A 13,891-nucleotide genomic window follows, 5' to 3' on the forward strand; every position below is an offset into this window, starting at 1 on the left:
GACACTCAACCACTGAGCTACACCAGCCAGGCTTTGCTTGTATTTTTGAATGGAAGGATAAGTGCAAAACAGGCAACACAGTCATCTATACGTGAAGGAGAGATCAGAGAGGAGGACCTAGAAATGGGACTAGACTTCTCTGAGCACCTTGCTTCCAGGGTTTGACTCTGGAACTTTGCGAAGATTTAACATAACCATTCAAGACAATTAGATGAAAATTGTGCAAAAGGGAAGGAAGTGGACAGAGATGCATTTGAACCCAGGTCTGTCCAACCAGCGTGTCTGCCCTAAGTCACATCCTTCCGTGTCTTATTATCCCTCCTACAGCGATGGAGTGGCCGGGACCAGCAGGCTGAGACGGGGCCTGGCCGAGCAGAGGCCGCTGGGGAGCCTGGTGGTGGTGCGGGGGCTGTGGTTTTAGTACCTTGAGGAGTCTGTCATCAGGGGCTCTCATCATGTTTCTCACAACCTGCTCCCCGGCACCCCTGAAGGGGGCTTGCTCCCAGGCACGCTGTCAGGAGAGCGGGGGCGTAACGTCACACAGGGGCTAGGGCACCGTCTCGGGGTTCAGACAGACATGAAACTGAACCCCAGATGTCCTTTCTAGCAGTGGGCTCTTGAACAAACGTTACATTTTTCTAACCTGGAACAATACCAGTCCCTTCTGGAGAGTGTTGCTGGACATAAGTGATAGGAGCTTAGTACAGAGGCTGTTGTGATTCGCAAGAGTCATTTTAAAAAAATGCAGCATCCTACCTGGCTCAGTGGTTGAGCATTGGCCTATGAACCAGGAGGTCACGGTTCATTCCCCGGTCTGGGCACATGCCCGGGTTGCGGGCTCAATCCCGTGTGAGACATCCAGCAATGATTCTCTCATCTTTGCTGTTCCTATCTCTCCCTCTCTGAAATCAATTAAAAAGAAATATATATATGTATATATATTTAATGCAGCATCCTCTCTACCTATTGCTCCTTCAGAAGTTCAAGTCTTCCTTGCCTGGCTGACAAAGTCACCCCCTTATCCTCCCATCTAAGTACCCGCTAAGGACAGGGCTGGGAGGTGCCTCTCTTCCTACTGCCACAGGGCCCCTGGCACGCCCCTCTGCTAATCACAGCACAAGTCTGCATCGATCTCCATCGCAGGGCCACTTTGAGGATGAACTAGTCCATCACGTGGAGACCTTTGAAAAGGGCCAACATGGCGAGGCTATTGTCAGGCGCGGAGCGGAAAGGGAGTTCACTGTTCTCTGTCTTCCAAGACATTCAGGCTGAGCCTGTCAGCTGGACTAACCCCCCTGAGGGCACATCTCAGCGTGTGCAGGTTGCCCTGAGCTCTGTCCACCTGCTGCGGGACCTTTTGGATCGATCTCTTTGTTTCTTTAAGGGACAGTGAGGGTGAGAAGATAAAGGGATCAGGATTCTAGACAACAGAGAGCGTCTGTTTGCGTTTCTAATAGAATTGAATACATTACACTCTCCCTCTTGGCATCAGCCTATTGACTCAAAACGCAGTTCTGAGATGATACCTTTCTGATTTTGTTGTGTGAATCTTCAAGGTCCCATGTGGGATCTCTGTAATAATAATAATAATAATAATAATAATAATAATAATAAAACACAGCAACTCATTTAGTTCATCACTGGATGTTTATTGTGCTCCTACTGTGTGTTCAGCAGTACACTAGGAGCTCAGAAGGCTCCTGAGGGAAAAAGAAACTGCCATATGTTTAGACCTACTGTATACTAGGCTCTGTGAGGCACTTCAATTGCATTGTGTCATTTAAGTCTCATGACTCGAGGAAACAGGTGAGGAAAGAGTCTCAGTTCCATAAGTTGTCCAAGGTCCTTTGTAGGAGCAGGAGTCAGAATTTCCATCCAGGGCAGTCTGACTGTACCATCTGGGTCCTTCCCACTAGATTAATGGGGAGGAGAAAAGGACACAAAGTAGCAGATTATCAAGCTTTGGCTGGTTAAGAGAGCATCAGGAGGACTTCCTGGAGGAGGCAGCCCAGAGATGCACTGTAAGGACCTGAGGCTCAGGGCAGAGGGGAAGAAGGGTCCTGGGAAGGAATGAACTGAAGGCAGATAATGGCAAACAGAAGCTGGTTTGGCACAATGGACAAAGCATCGGCCTGTGGACTGAAGGGTCCCAGGTTCGATTCTGGTCAAGGGCACAATGCCCAGGTTGCAGACTTGATCCCCAGTAGGGGGCCTGCAGGAGGCAGCAAATCAATGATTCTCTCTCATCATTGATGCTTCTTTCTCTCTCTCCCTCTCCCTTCCTCTCTGAAATCAATAAAAATATATTTTTTTAAAAAGATAATGGCAACAGCAGACCCGGAGGTCCATTGGGTGTGGCCTAGGGCTGAGAGGTGGGAAGCCTGGAAGAGCTGTCTGGACCTGATGCGGTAGCGGCAGCCCCCCCCCCTCCCCCCAGCCCCCGACCCCCCCAATAGGAGCCAGGGTGGGATGGAGGCACAGCAATGGCTGGAGAGGATGACTCTGCAGAGCTGGCTGGAAGGAATGGAGGGGTGGCCTGGAGATAGCAGGGGCCACCCCAGGGGAGCCTAGTCCTCCTGGACGCAGAGGAGGGGGTGGCGGGGAAGCAGAGGTGGGATCTCCAGGCTGTGGTGGAGGTTGCCTTTGAGGGAGAAAGGACAGGGAAGGACGAGTTGCTTTGAAACCCTCACATCAGGCCTCTGTTCACTGCGGTTCAAGGTCGTCCCTGTAGGAGTAAGTCCAAACCCCTCATCCTGTCACTTCAGGCACCTCACAATCTGGCCTCAAGCTGCCTCGCCCACTACTCCCCGAAATAAGTCCTCTGCTCCCCACACATGGAATGACTCATTCCCTCCCAGTCTCCAAAGCAGCCCCCCCTCCACCCAGCCAGGAGCTGGTCTCCAGGGGCCGCCTGCCAGCCAGACCCTCTCCGCACACACGGGCAGGGGCCGCCTTCAGCTCTTCTAGCACAGCCTGGAATCGCTCATATTTTATTGCCATTGGACTTTTGCTGTTGGTGCCTCCCTAATGGCACCGACGGTCCTGGAGGGTATTTCTTTTTTCAGTTGTCCCAACTGCGGAAGTCATCACCTGTCTGTTTCCTCATCTGCAAAATGGCGCCAATCATGTGGTCTCGTGGTGCCTGGACACAGGAACCCTCCATGATGGTTCTAGTTCTTTCCTCTAGTGTGTGCGGGGGTGATGGGGCGGGGGAGTCGAGGGAGGGGAGAGGACCCCTGTAGGGATCCACTCGAGGGGCGTTTTATACATCTGCATCACACCAAGATCTTCTAAAGGGGCGCGCGCACAAGCCACCTTTAAAAGCCACAAACAGACATCTTCAGCAAATGGAGGAATCTTGAGTTACAAATTCAGGACCGACTCCCTGGGACAGGCCACCGCCCCCCCCCCCCCGCGCCTCCCCCCGCCACCGCACCTGCAGCGCAGCCCCGGCCGGCCCGTGTACAGAGCGCGGTGCTGACCTCGCATCCTTCACCACCGTTCACGACCCGAGCGCCCCCTCATCACCTCTACTTGGCAGAAGGCACCGAGGTCCTGGGAGGAGACGCGACTTTCCCGAAACGGCCAAGCTGTGGGCAGTCAGGGGCCACCGGCTGCACCCTCCAGCCGGGTCTGCACTCCTTGGGGGCGGGTGGGGGTCGGACGGACAGGAGGGGAAGCCCGGGTCCCGAGGTTCCCTCGCTCGGCTCCGGAGCCTGGGAACGCGCGTGGGGATGGAGAGCGGATGCTCTGGGCAGCGGCCGGGGCGGGGGTACAGTCCCCCGGGGCCCTCCCATCCGCTCGGGAACCTCCCCAGGCCGCGTCCCACGGGTGCGCGCCCCTCCGCGCCCTCCCGCGCCCCGCGCGCTCTGCGGGCCTCTGCGCGCGCGCCTGGCCTGGGCTCGGGTCCCGCCCCGCCCCTCAGCCGCTTAGCCCCGCCCACCTCCCGCCCCACCTCGCCAGGCCCCGCCCCCAGTCGGGTACCCAGGTCGGACCCGAGAGAGAGCGCCGCCGCCATCTTAGTTGGAGCCGCTGCCTCCAGCGAAGCGCTGCCTCCGAGGAGGGGAGGCGCTCGCGGCCCGAGCGCGCGGCCCAGCGTCCCGGCGGCGGCCCCCGGTTCCCGCCGCGGCTGCACGGCTCCGCGCCGCCTGAGACCCGCTCTGCGCCCCGAGCGCCTCCCTGCGCTCCCGCCGAGGGCCGGGCGCCCGAGCGATGCTGCGCCGCTCCGCGCCCGCGCCGGCCCCGGCCGCCTGGCTGCTGCTGGCCGCGCTGCTGTGCGACTGCGGCGTCTGGGCCGCGCGAGGTAAGCGGCGGAGCGGAGCGGGGCGGGGCGGCGCGCGGGGTCGGAGTCAGGCGCGGGGCCAGCGCCGGGAGCCGGCTGGGAATGCGGGGGTCGGGGCGCGGGAGGCTGGGGGCGCGCGCTGCGGGCGCCCGGGGAAAATCGAGCTCCGTCCTGGGCGGGGCACCTGGGTCCCGGCCGCCCCCGTCGCAGCCCCGGGTGGTGGCGGCGCGGTGTGAGGGACGTGCCGCCCGGCCGGCGGGTCGGTCCACCGTGCCCGGCAGCGCCCGCTGGCTGGGCTGCGCCCCCGGGGAGATGCCGGTACGTGTGTTGTGTCTCCGATGCGCATCGGGCCGGGCGCACGCACGGGGTGGCGTGTGCTTACATAAGCGCCCACTCCTCCGCATCCCTGCCCAGGGTCCCGAGGCTGCACCGCGGACACGCATCTTCGCCCCTTTCCTTCTCCTCCTCCTCCCCCTCCCAGGGTCCTTGCAGCGAACGAGCAGAAGCTAAGAGCCCTTGCTCCCCTCGCACCTTCCACCCAAAGGTGAGATCGTGCTGAGGTTTGGCTCAGTGGATCCTGCTTAGAAACCGTCGTCTTCTCCATCCCCGACGCCGCGGTGGCACTTTAGATCGTGCAAGGGCTTCTTGGCCTCAACAGACAAGAAAGCCCTCTGATTCTTTTAGGATCGAAATTACTTTATGGTTACTTGGCAAAAAAATATATATATATATTTCTTAGCTGATTATTTTGTTGTTTCGATCTTCATCCACTTAACCTTGTCAACCTTACATGCTTTCTGATACTGACTGATCTTGCCAGCGAAAAGCTTACGCATTGCAGATCCAGGCTTCCGAGTGAGTCTTGGAATCGTAACCATTTTCCTTCGCCTTGGAACCAAGTAATCTAGGTGTAGTTTATAGGGTACTTGGATCTATTCTTCTGATTTTTTTTTAAATAAAAATATTTGGGGCGTGGGGGAGAAGGTTGATGCAAGTCTAGGAGAAATGGTCGTATTTCAATGTAGCAAGCTTTGAAAAAATGATCATTTTCTCTTCCTTGGTACGAATACGGAGAGAACTATGGTGTTCACCATCCAAAGGGCAGAAGAGGCAGAAGCATCTTTTGTTCCACATTCTTTTCTTCACGTGGAGGATGATAAACTTTGCTTCTTTCATTTCATTTGTGACATTCTATTGACTATCAAGTTCAGATTTTAGTATCAAATTGCTCACAATTTGATCTTTAAAAGTTACATCAGGCTAAGTTTGAAATGTTCTTGCCAGATTTGGGGCGGAGGTCTGAAAGTCGAATATATCCAGGCAAAAATGTCAAAGTTCTGCTTCTCTTGGGACAAACACATTTTTTTTAAATATATTTTTTTATTAACTTTTTTTTTTACAGAGAGGAAGGGAGAGAGATAGAGAGTTAGAAACATCGATCAGCTGCCTCCTGCACACCTTCCACTGAGGATGTGCCTGCAACCAAGGTACATGCCCCTGACGGGAATTGAACCTGGGACCTTTCAGTCCACAGGCCGACGCTCTATCCACTGAGCCAAACCGGTTTCGGCAGGACAAACACATTTTTAAAATACGTGCTTGGGTTGGGTATTTGGGGAATAGTTCAAGTGCATTTAGTTTAGTCAGTGATGGCATTTCCCGTTAAAACCCATATTTTCTTTTTTGTCTTTTCACCTACATTTGGTATTCATTACTGAATCTGCAAATGGGCTAGTTAAATTAGTTCTTTGGTGTTATTGAGATACTTAAACAGTGTAAATTTCAGTATCAGATATCTTCATTTGAAGCACTAACAAGTCTTTTGTGAAAGATGACTTCAGACCTTTGTAACTTGCTTAACTATGTCTTAAGCTTTTCTTGGTGCATTTGTAATACTTAAGAATTCTTAGTCTTCGAAGTAAAAATATTTAAACATCAGTTATTCTGCTGTGTTTGTTATTTTTTCCAGCTTGCAAGTTAGAAAATGTCTCCAGAATATTGCATGAAATGCTGTTAAAACGATTTCATTTAAAAATGTTACAAATATATTTAAAATGTAAATATGCAATTCAGGGAGACATGTTCTGTGAGTTTACTTTGAAAGATAATCATTTCAAGTAATATCTGAATGTTTTACTGCTGCAAGATAGTCTGACATTAGAGACTGCTGTTGTTCATACGTGGGCTACCTCTAATAAATATTAATGGGATAAAGATCCCAGAAATTGCTGGAGAGGATGTTAGGTTTTGTAATCTAAATTGCATTTTGACTATTAGTTTTATGGAGAACCCTAAATTTCACTTTAGTTGTAGCTATAGTTCTCAAAAAAACATCAAGTAAACCAAAATATTAGAAATATCTGTGGCCTATCGTAGGCTGCCTTCCTTCTCTCCAGTGAGTCAATTTTGAGGAAATAGAAAATGAAATAGAGAAAATAGAAAGCTTCTATGAATATTTAAAAAACCCCAAATGCAAGCATGTAATGCATTTCAAAGCCAAATAAATAACATTGACTGTTACGTTCCTGTTTGTACACAGAATTCTCAGTGAGGTTTCTTCTTACTATTTGAAATGTTATCTCTCTCCCCAAACCCCTGAGCCCTCCCTTTTCTTCACAGCACTTACTCTGATGCCCTTTGTCACTTAACTTCCTCTGTTTATCGCCTGCCTCATTAGAACATGTGCCCCACGGTGGGAGGGAGGGTGGTCTGGTTTGTTTGCTTATGGGTGTTATTTTTCCCTGACAGGTGAGTGTTAAATACTGAAAAAAGCATTCCAGACATAGAGTATAAAACAACTGAAATTCTGCAACGTGGATATCAGAATTCATCAGTAGATCATTTTTCAAGGACCCTTCTGTTGATTGTAGTGTTGGGGATATTAGATCAAAAAAATCTGTAGCAGCTTTTGAAGGCGGGAGCTCTGTGGCTACCACTTTGAGTCCATTTTTTAAGAAACCACATGCTGGCGGAAACCGGTTTGGCTCATGGATAGAGCGTTGGCCTGCGGACTGGAAGGTCCCAGGTTCGATTCCGGTCAAGGGCATGTACCTGGGTTGCGGGCACATCCCCAGTGGGAGGCGTGCAGGAGGCAGCTGATCGATGTTTCTAACTCTCGTATCTCTCTCCCTTCCTCTCTGTGAAAAATCAATAAAATATATAAAACAAAACAAAACAAAAAAACCCCACATGCTGTAATTCTCAGCCTTTTTAGAAAATGGTTCCTTAATTTGTTACCTTGTTCTTCAGAAGGAGCTTTGAGGAAAAAGTCATTTGAATATAGACTTCAACATTATGCTTAACCTAGCATTTTTATTGCTAAATATCATTTATTCACATAGGGAACCTATAATGCTGAAAAAATAATTAGATGTTAATAATAATTCTGAATGTGTTCCAATTTAAGAGCTGTAACTGATTAACTGGAATCTTGTTAACTAGAGTCTACCCTTGGCTACATACTACTTTAAGGAGAAGAAGCATAAAACCAAGCAGTTTCATAGGAACTCATTTTCAAAGGGAAGTTTTAGGAGCTTATATCATACATTTTCAGTGTCAGTACTATTTGATTTTTGAGCTAAAACAACACTTCAGTTTTAGATAGGACTATGACCAATACGTGAAATATTAATGAAATATGATAACATTATTTTACATTGAAATTAGAAAATCCTATAATTCCATGACAGTACTTTCAGGACTTGGTTAGGTTTATTAAACCAACTTTTCATGTTTAAAATGAGGAACCTGAGGGATGTTAAAATTTTAGGACATGAAAAAGGATTGGATTATTATTTTTTTTATATATATATATTTTATTGATTTTTTACAGAGAGGAAGGGAGAGAGATAGAGAGTTAGAAACATCGACGAGAGAGAAACATCGATCAGCTGCCTCCTGCACATCCCCCACTGGGAATGTGCCCGCAACCCAGGTACATGCCCTTGACCGGAATCGAACCTGGGACCCCTCAGTCCACAGGCCGACGCTCCATCCACTGAGCCAAACCGGTTTTGGCGGATTGGATTATTTTTATTATTGCTTTTTAAGACAGGAAATGTAATTTTTAGGTGGGTTTTATTGATGAGCGTTAGAAACAAAGTAGGAGATCTGATTACCCTGGAAGGCACCCAGAGTGTAGCTCCCATGTCTGGTTAATTGAGGTTTTAGATCATTATGCTTTTATATAGACCTTGCTTTTTCTGTGGTCTTCGTTTGGTCAGAGCAGAGGTAATTGAAGAAATGTTGTGTCTTTTTATAAATGAAATTCAGGATATTGATTTGTTATAAGATACAGAGCTTCAGGGATATGGATTCAGAAGTGGCGGGAATGATTTTATGCAATGATTTTATGCAATGCGGTGTTCTTTTTGTTGTTGTTAATCCTCCCCCGGGGATATTTTCCATTCATTTTTTTAGAGAGAGTGAAAGGGAGGGGGAGAGGCCGAGAGAGAAACATTGATGTGAGAGAGACATCAATGGGTTGCCTCCTGCCATAACTGGTTTGGCTCAGTGGGTAGAGCGTTGGCCTGCGGACTGAAAGGTCCCGGGTTCGATTCCGGTCAAGGGCATGTACCTTGGTTGCGGGCACATCTCCAGTAGGGAGTGTGCAGGAGGCAGCTGATCGATGTTTCTCTCTCATTGATGTTTCTAACTCTCTATCTCCCTTCCTCTCTGTAAAAAAAATCAATAAAATATATTTTTTAAAAAAATGGGTTGCCTCCTGCAGGTGCCCCAACCTGGGCTGGGAATTGAGCCTGCAACCGGGGTACATGTCCTTGTCCGGAATCGAACCCAGGGCCCTTCAGTTCACTGGCCGAGGTTCTGTCCAATGAGCCAAACCAGCTAGGGCTGCAATGTTGCATTCTTTTTTTCTTCTTCAATGTTGTATTCTTGCATTGTTCAAAAAGCAACCCTTAAAAGTGACATTTGACAGCAGTAGAGACTGTGCAGGCCAGAACCCTCAAACTATGACAGTTCCCTGCCCATGTGTCAGGCTGACAAAGAGTGCCTAACTTTTCCATAGAGCCCCCAGCACCTAGAAATTGGAGTGTTGTGTTAACTTGTTCCTGATTTAATAGGTCCTTTCTAATGTGTTTTTGGAATATTTTTGTTCATTTTCTCATTTAGCTGTAGGGTGATATTATTAGATTAAATTTTTTCACTAAATCAATTGCTAAGGCTTTTTTATTTTTCAAGTTCTAGTCAAAGAGTCCTGGCCGGTGTGCTAAGTGGTTAGAGCATTAGCCCAGCACCGAAGGGTTGCAAGTTCGATCGATCCCCTGTCGACCTGGCCTGGTGCAGGAGGCAACCAATCGATGTATCTCTCTCACATGGATGTTTCTCTCTCCCCCTCCATCCCTTCCTTTTATTCTCTCTCTAAAAAAAAGAAAATAAGAAAATAAATAAATAAATCAATGGAAAAAATGTCCCCAGGTAAGGATTAACAAAATAATAAAAATTTCTAGGTGAAGATTCAGTAATTTCAAAGTAACTGAATTTAGAACATCTTAAAAACCCACAAAACACTCTCACAGCTACCTTTCCTTCCATTCCAAAGCCCCAGTAAGAAATAGGTGGTGTGCAGCATGGTACAGGAAGAATCATGTTGTTTTAACCTTTGGTCAGGCATGAATATTATTTTACAGTCATCTGTTTTGGACCAGTTTTATTCTCTTGTGACAAGAACCTCTAGAGTCTGCTATTTTTCAATCTACCTTGATCTATAATTTCTTAAACACGTTGTTTAGGACAAAAGATGTTTTTCTTTTCCTATATCTACTCTTTAAAATAAAAATTTAAACAGCTTTATTGAAACATAATTCACATACCATAAAATTCACCCTTTTAAAATATACAATTCAGTGTGCAAACATCACCACTATCTAACTTCAGAATGTTTTCATCACCCCAAAAAGAAACCCCATAGCCCTTAACTGTCACTCTGAATTCCCCTTTCCCCCATCTCCTGGCAACTGCTAATCTGGACTTGCCTAGTCCGGACATGTCATAACACTAGAATCACAATACACAGCCTTCTGTGACTGGCTTCTTTCACTTGGCATGACGTTTTTAAGATTCATCCATGTTACAGCCTGAGTCAGAACTTCATTTATTTTTATGGCTGAATAATATTTGTATAGGTTTGTGTCCCTCCAAAACTTCTATGTTGAGACTGATTCCCCCTCCCTCAAGTCTTAGTACTTGGAGGTGGGGCTTTGGGGAGATGATTAGGTCATGAGGGTGGAGCCCTCCCGGATGGGATTAGTGGCCTTATGAAAGACCCCTTGCCCTTTCCACCAAGTGAAGACACAGAGAGAAGATGGCTGTCCAAGGAACCAGAAAGTGAGCTCTCACCAGACACCACATTCCTGCCCCTTGGTCTTGGGCCCAGCCTCCAGAGCGTGAGAAATAAATTTCTGTTGTTTATAAGCCATCTAGTCTATGTTATTTTGTTACAGCAGCCCAAACAGACTAAGGCAAGGTTCCATCAGTTGGATATACAACATTTATTTTTCCATTCATCAAATGGTGAACGTTTGAGTTGTTTTCCACTCTGTGGCTTCTATGAGCAGTGTTGCTGTGGACGTTCGTGTACAGGTTCTTGTGTGGATATGTATTTTCAGTTCTCTCGGGTATATACCCAGGAGGGGAATTGCTGGGTCTTATGATAACTCTGTTTAACATTTGGAGGAACTTCCAGACTTTTCCACAATGGCTGCACCGTCCTACATTCAACATTTGAACTCATAATTACTCTAGGAGAGTCTTTCTCGCCAGGTACATATTTCACAGTTGTCAGAGAGTTTTTTATTCATTTTTTTCTCTAAGAGGAAGGGAGAGGGAGAGAGAAACCTCGATCAGTTGCCTCCCTCACATACCCTGACCAGGAATTGAACCTGCGACCTTTTGGTGCACCAGATGACACCAGCCAACCGAGCCACACCAGCCAGGGCGAGAGTTTTCTTATTAGAGGGTTAAGTCGCTGATTATTTTCCTGGTCTAGGGACAAACTGGCATTTCGTGCAGCCAGCTTTTTCCTTTGCTGTTATCTTCCATATCATTCCTTCCAGGACCTTAGACTTTGAGGTGAAGGGAGTTTTGAAAGCTCTGTCCTCTACAGGTAAGCAGCCTTCCCTGTCAGACAGACCTACCTTCCCATGTTCCTGACAATTGATCTCTCAGCTTGGGTACTTGCTCGCACACAAAGCAACCCTTTTCTTTAAAACATTGTTTGAGCCTTTAGTCAGCTTTCCTTAGGACTAAATCTTATCAGTCCTGCGGCTCTTTGTTGTTGCCACCTGTCACTTTAAGAAAGGCCGAGCACATTAGTGGTCCACCATCCACGCCCCCACCCAATGCTCCAAGCAATGGAGCCAGCCAGCCAGGGCTGCTGCTGTGATTTTGATTTTTAATTTGCTACTTGTTACTTACCCAATCTTCACAGTATAAAACGCTTAGAAATATGTTTTTAGAATCAAAGTGAATTTTTAAAACTCAGTAAAAATGAATGTCATCTTTGTTTAATACCTGTGTAAAGTCTAACAAAGACATTCTGGGCTCTTCTTAATACTGCATAATTTTTTGTTATATAATATAGTACTTAAATTTTAAGGATCACCAAGAAAAAATTGAATGTCATAAACTTAAATTGAAGTATGTAAAATTTAAGAATGATTTGTATAAGTGGCCTTTAAAGAACATAATTCATTTCATCTTAAATGCAGAATCCAGTCACATTTAATTTTGCGTATTTTAGATGTAGCTAATGATGAATGTTGGTAGCACCAGCTGCATAATACATGGGGACAAGTGCAGAATCAAAGTGCAGGGCCCCTTTGTTCAAAAATTAAGAATTTCAAAATGACAACAGCGTTGAACAAAGCATGGGGGCCCAGCACGGGGCCTGGGTGTTCACAGTCAGGATGTGGGCCTAGCCCGAGGGTCCTGGGGCACCCTTTCCGATAAGCCAGCTGATGCACAGCCCTGGGGTCACCTCCCCGCTGGCCCCTCCCCCCATTGGGGGGCTTATCTGGTGGCCTCAGGGTGGAGGCTGCGCGCTCTTCTCTGTCCCTAGCCCCTGACAAAGGACAGACCACTCAGGTCACAGCAGACAGTGGAGGCTAATGGAGGAGCTGTCCCTTTTGATTGGGGGATTAGAGCCTTTGCCTCAAGCAGGTTATGTTTACCTTTAAAATGCCTTGACTAATTCATGCCAGTTTCCTGTTACTTACCGACTTAGTAAGAAGGATAACAGAAATAATTAAAATTCTTCAGTAATCCCTGATCTTTTTTTCTTCTTCCATGCATTTCTAATGTTTATCAGAAGAGCTAGAAAGCAACATAATGCACTGTCTTGCATTTCATTCCTCCCCAGGCCACATTCACTTTGAGCTGCAGTGATGGAAGGAGCCGTGGGAGGACTAGAAGGTGGGCAGCAGCCCTGCGGGTATCTGAGCGCCTCAGTTACCAACGCTGTGTTAATGGCAGGCACCTGGGATACTCCCGCAGCCTGGGTGGATCTGGCTTCTGGGTTGTGTTTGTAAATATCCATTAATATCTGCCCATGATTCCTGAACAGAGCATTTTCATTTGGCAACAGTTTAAAAAGTCCATAAGTGTATGGAGCCTTATTAAAAGAAGCAACTAATGAGCATTTTCTAAATATTTAAGGCCTAGGATGGAAAATTACACAAATGCTTTTTTGTATGAAATCTGACATTTTTAAACCTTTACTAACTGGAGGAACAAGTCCCAGTGAGGTAATTTCATAACATAGCTGTTCCCCCTAATGATGACTTGTATTAATAACTGCAACATTAATATTTGATGAACTGTTTTAGATAGGTCATAAACACCAGTGATTAATACATATTTGCTTATTCAGTTGAGAAGTTTCTCAACCCCATTTTTAAAGAATTATTCTTTCTTACTATTCTTGAGAGGTTTGAGATTTTTTTACTATAAAAAAGTAATGCATCAGAAAGTATGTCTTCGTTGAATATGAATATTTTTCTTACTAAGTATATAGCATGTAGATCTTGTTTCCATTGCTGATGGACAGAGTGGCGCCAGGGACAGTGAGAAAGCTGGTGTGGGCCATTAGGCTGGGTTTGGGTTAGGCCTGGAGGCAGAGGCCAAAAAGTTCCTGTTTTATCTAGAAACGCAGCTGAGTTGTGTAGAGGAGCAGAAAGGCATTGGGGGCAAAAGCCTTGTCTTGGAATAGAGCAGTCCTGACTGTACCTCCTCCTCTTTTGGAAACCCAAGTATAGACAGACAGGTAAACTGAGGCAAGCTGGTGCAGTGGGCAGTGGTGAACCCCGACATCTGAGAAACCCCCAGTAGTGGCTAACAAGTTAGTCCCTTCTGGTCAGATCGAGAGCCTTTCTCCTGAAATGCTCAGGCACGGTTCCGTTCCCCTGCTCGGACCTGACTGCCTGGGAGGGGAGCTCACCCCGCTGAGGCTCCTTGGCCGCCTCTGCGCTGCTGCTGTCGTCTGGTGACTGTCTGTCAGCTGCCTTCACCTGGCTTTGTCTGGTGTATTGTTTCCTGGAACCCATTTCTAATTCCCAGATGACCTGAAAAAGCAATTCATATAATCTATTATGA

The 13,891-nt window shown here is 47.1% G+C and overlaps 1 protein-coding gene and 1 long non-coding RNA gene across 8 annotated transcripts in view; one reads left to right on the forward strand and one right to left on the reverse strand.

Annotated features, from left to right (window-relative positions):
* LOC132231711 (beta-catenin-interacting protein 1) overlaps positions 1-13,891 on the forward strand; it is a 127,697-nt gene that overhangs the window by 66,236 nt on the left and 47,570 nt on the right. The window contains exon 1 of one of the 7 annotated variants that reach the window (XM_059691339.1): positions 4,045-4,303. The exons of 5 other annotated variants lie outside the window; for them this stretch is intronic. In XM_059691339.1, coding sequence (XP_059547322.1) covers positions 4,213-4,303 — 91 coding nt within the window. In that variant the 5' untranslated portion in view covers positions 4,045-4,212. Of the gene's footprint in view, positions 1-4,044; positions 4,304-13,891 lie in introns of those variants that run through there. One more of the 7 variants, XM_059691341.1, reaches the window with a different exon arrangement.
* On the reverse strand, positions 1,629-3,868 carry LOC132231713 (uncharacterized). Its single transcript, XR_009452122.1, has 3 exons — positions 3,437-3,868; positions 3,091-3,315; positions 1,629-1,912 (listed from the first exon to the last, which is right to left on the reverse strand). It is a non-coding gene; the product is annotated as an uncharacterized LOC132231713 (long non-coding RNA).

The sequence above is a fragment of the Myotis daubentonii genome, chromosome 3 (genome assembly GCF_963259705.1).
Source record: "Myotis daubentonii chromosome 3, mMyoDau2.1, whole genome shotgun sequence".
Lineage (NCBI taxonomy): Eukaryota > Metazoa > Chordata > Mammalia > Chiroptera > Vespertilionidae > Myotis > Myotis daubentonii.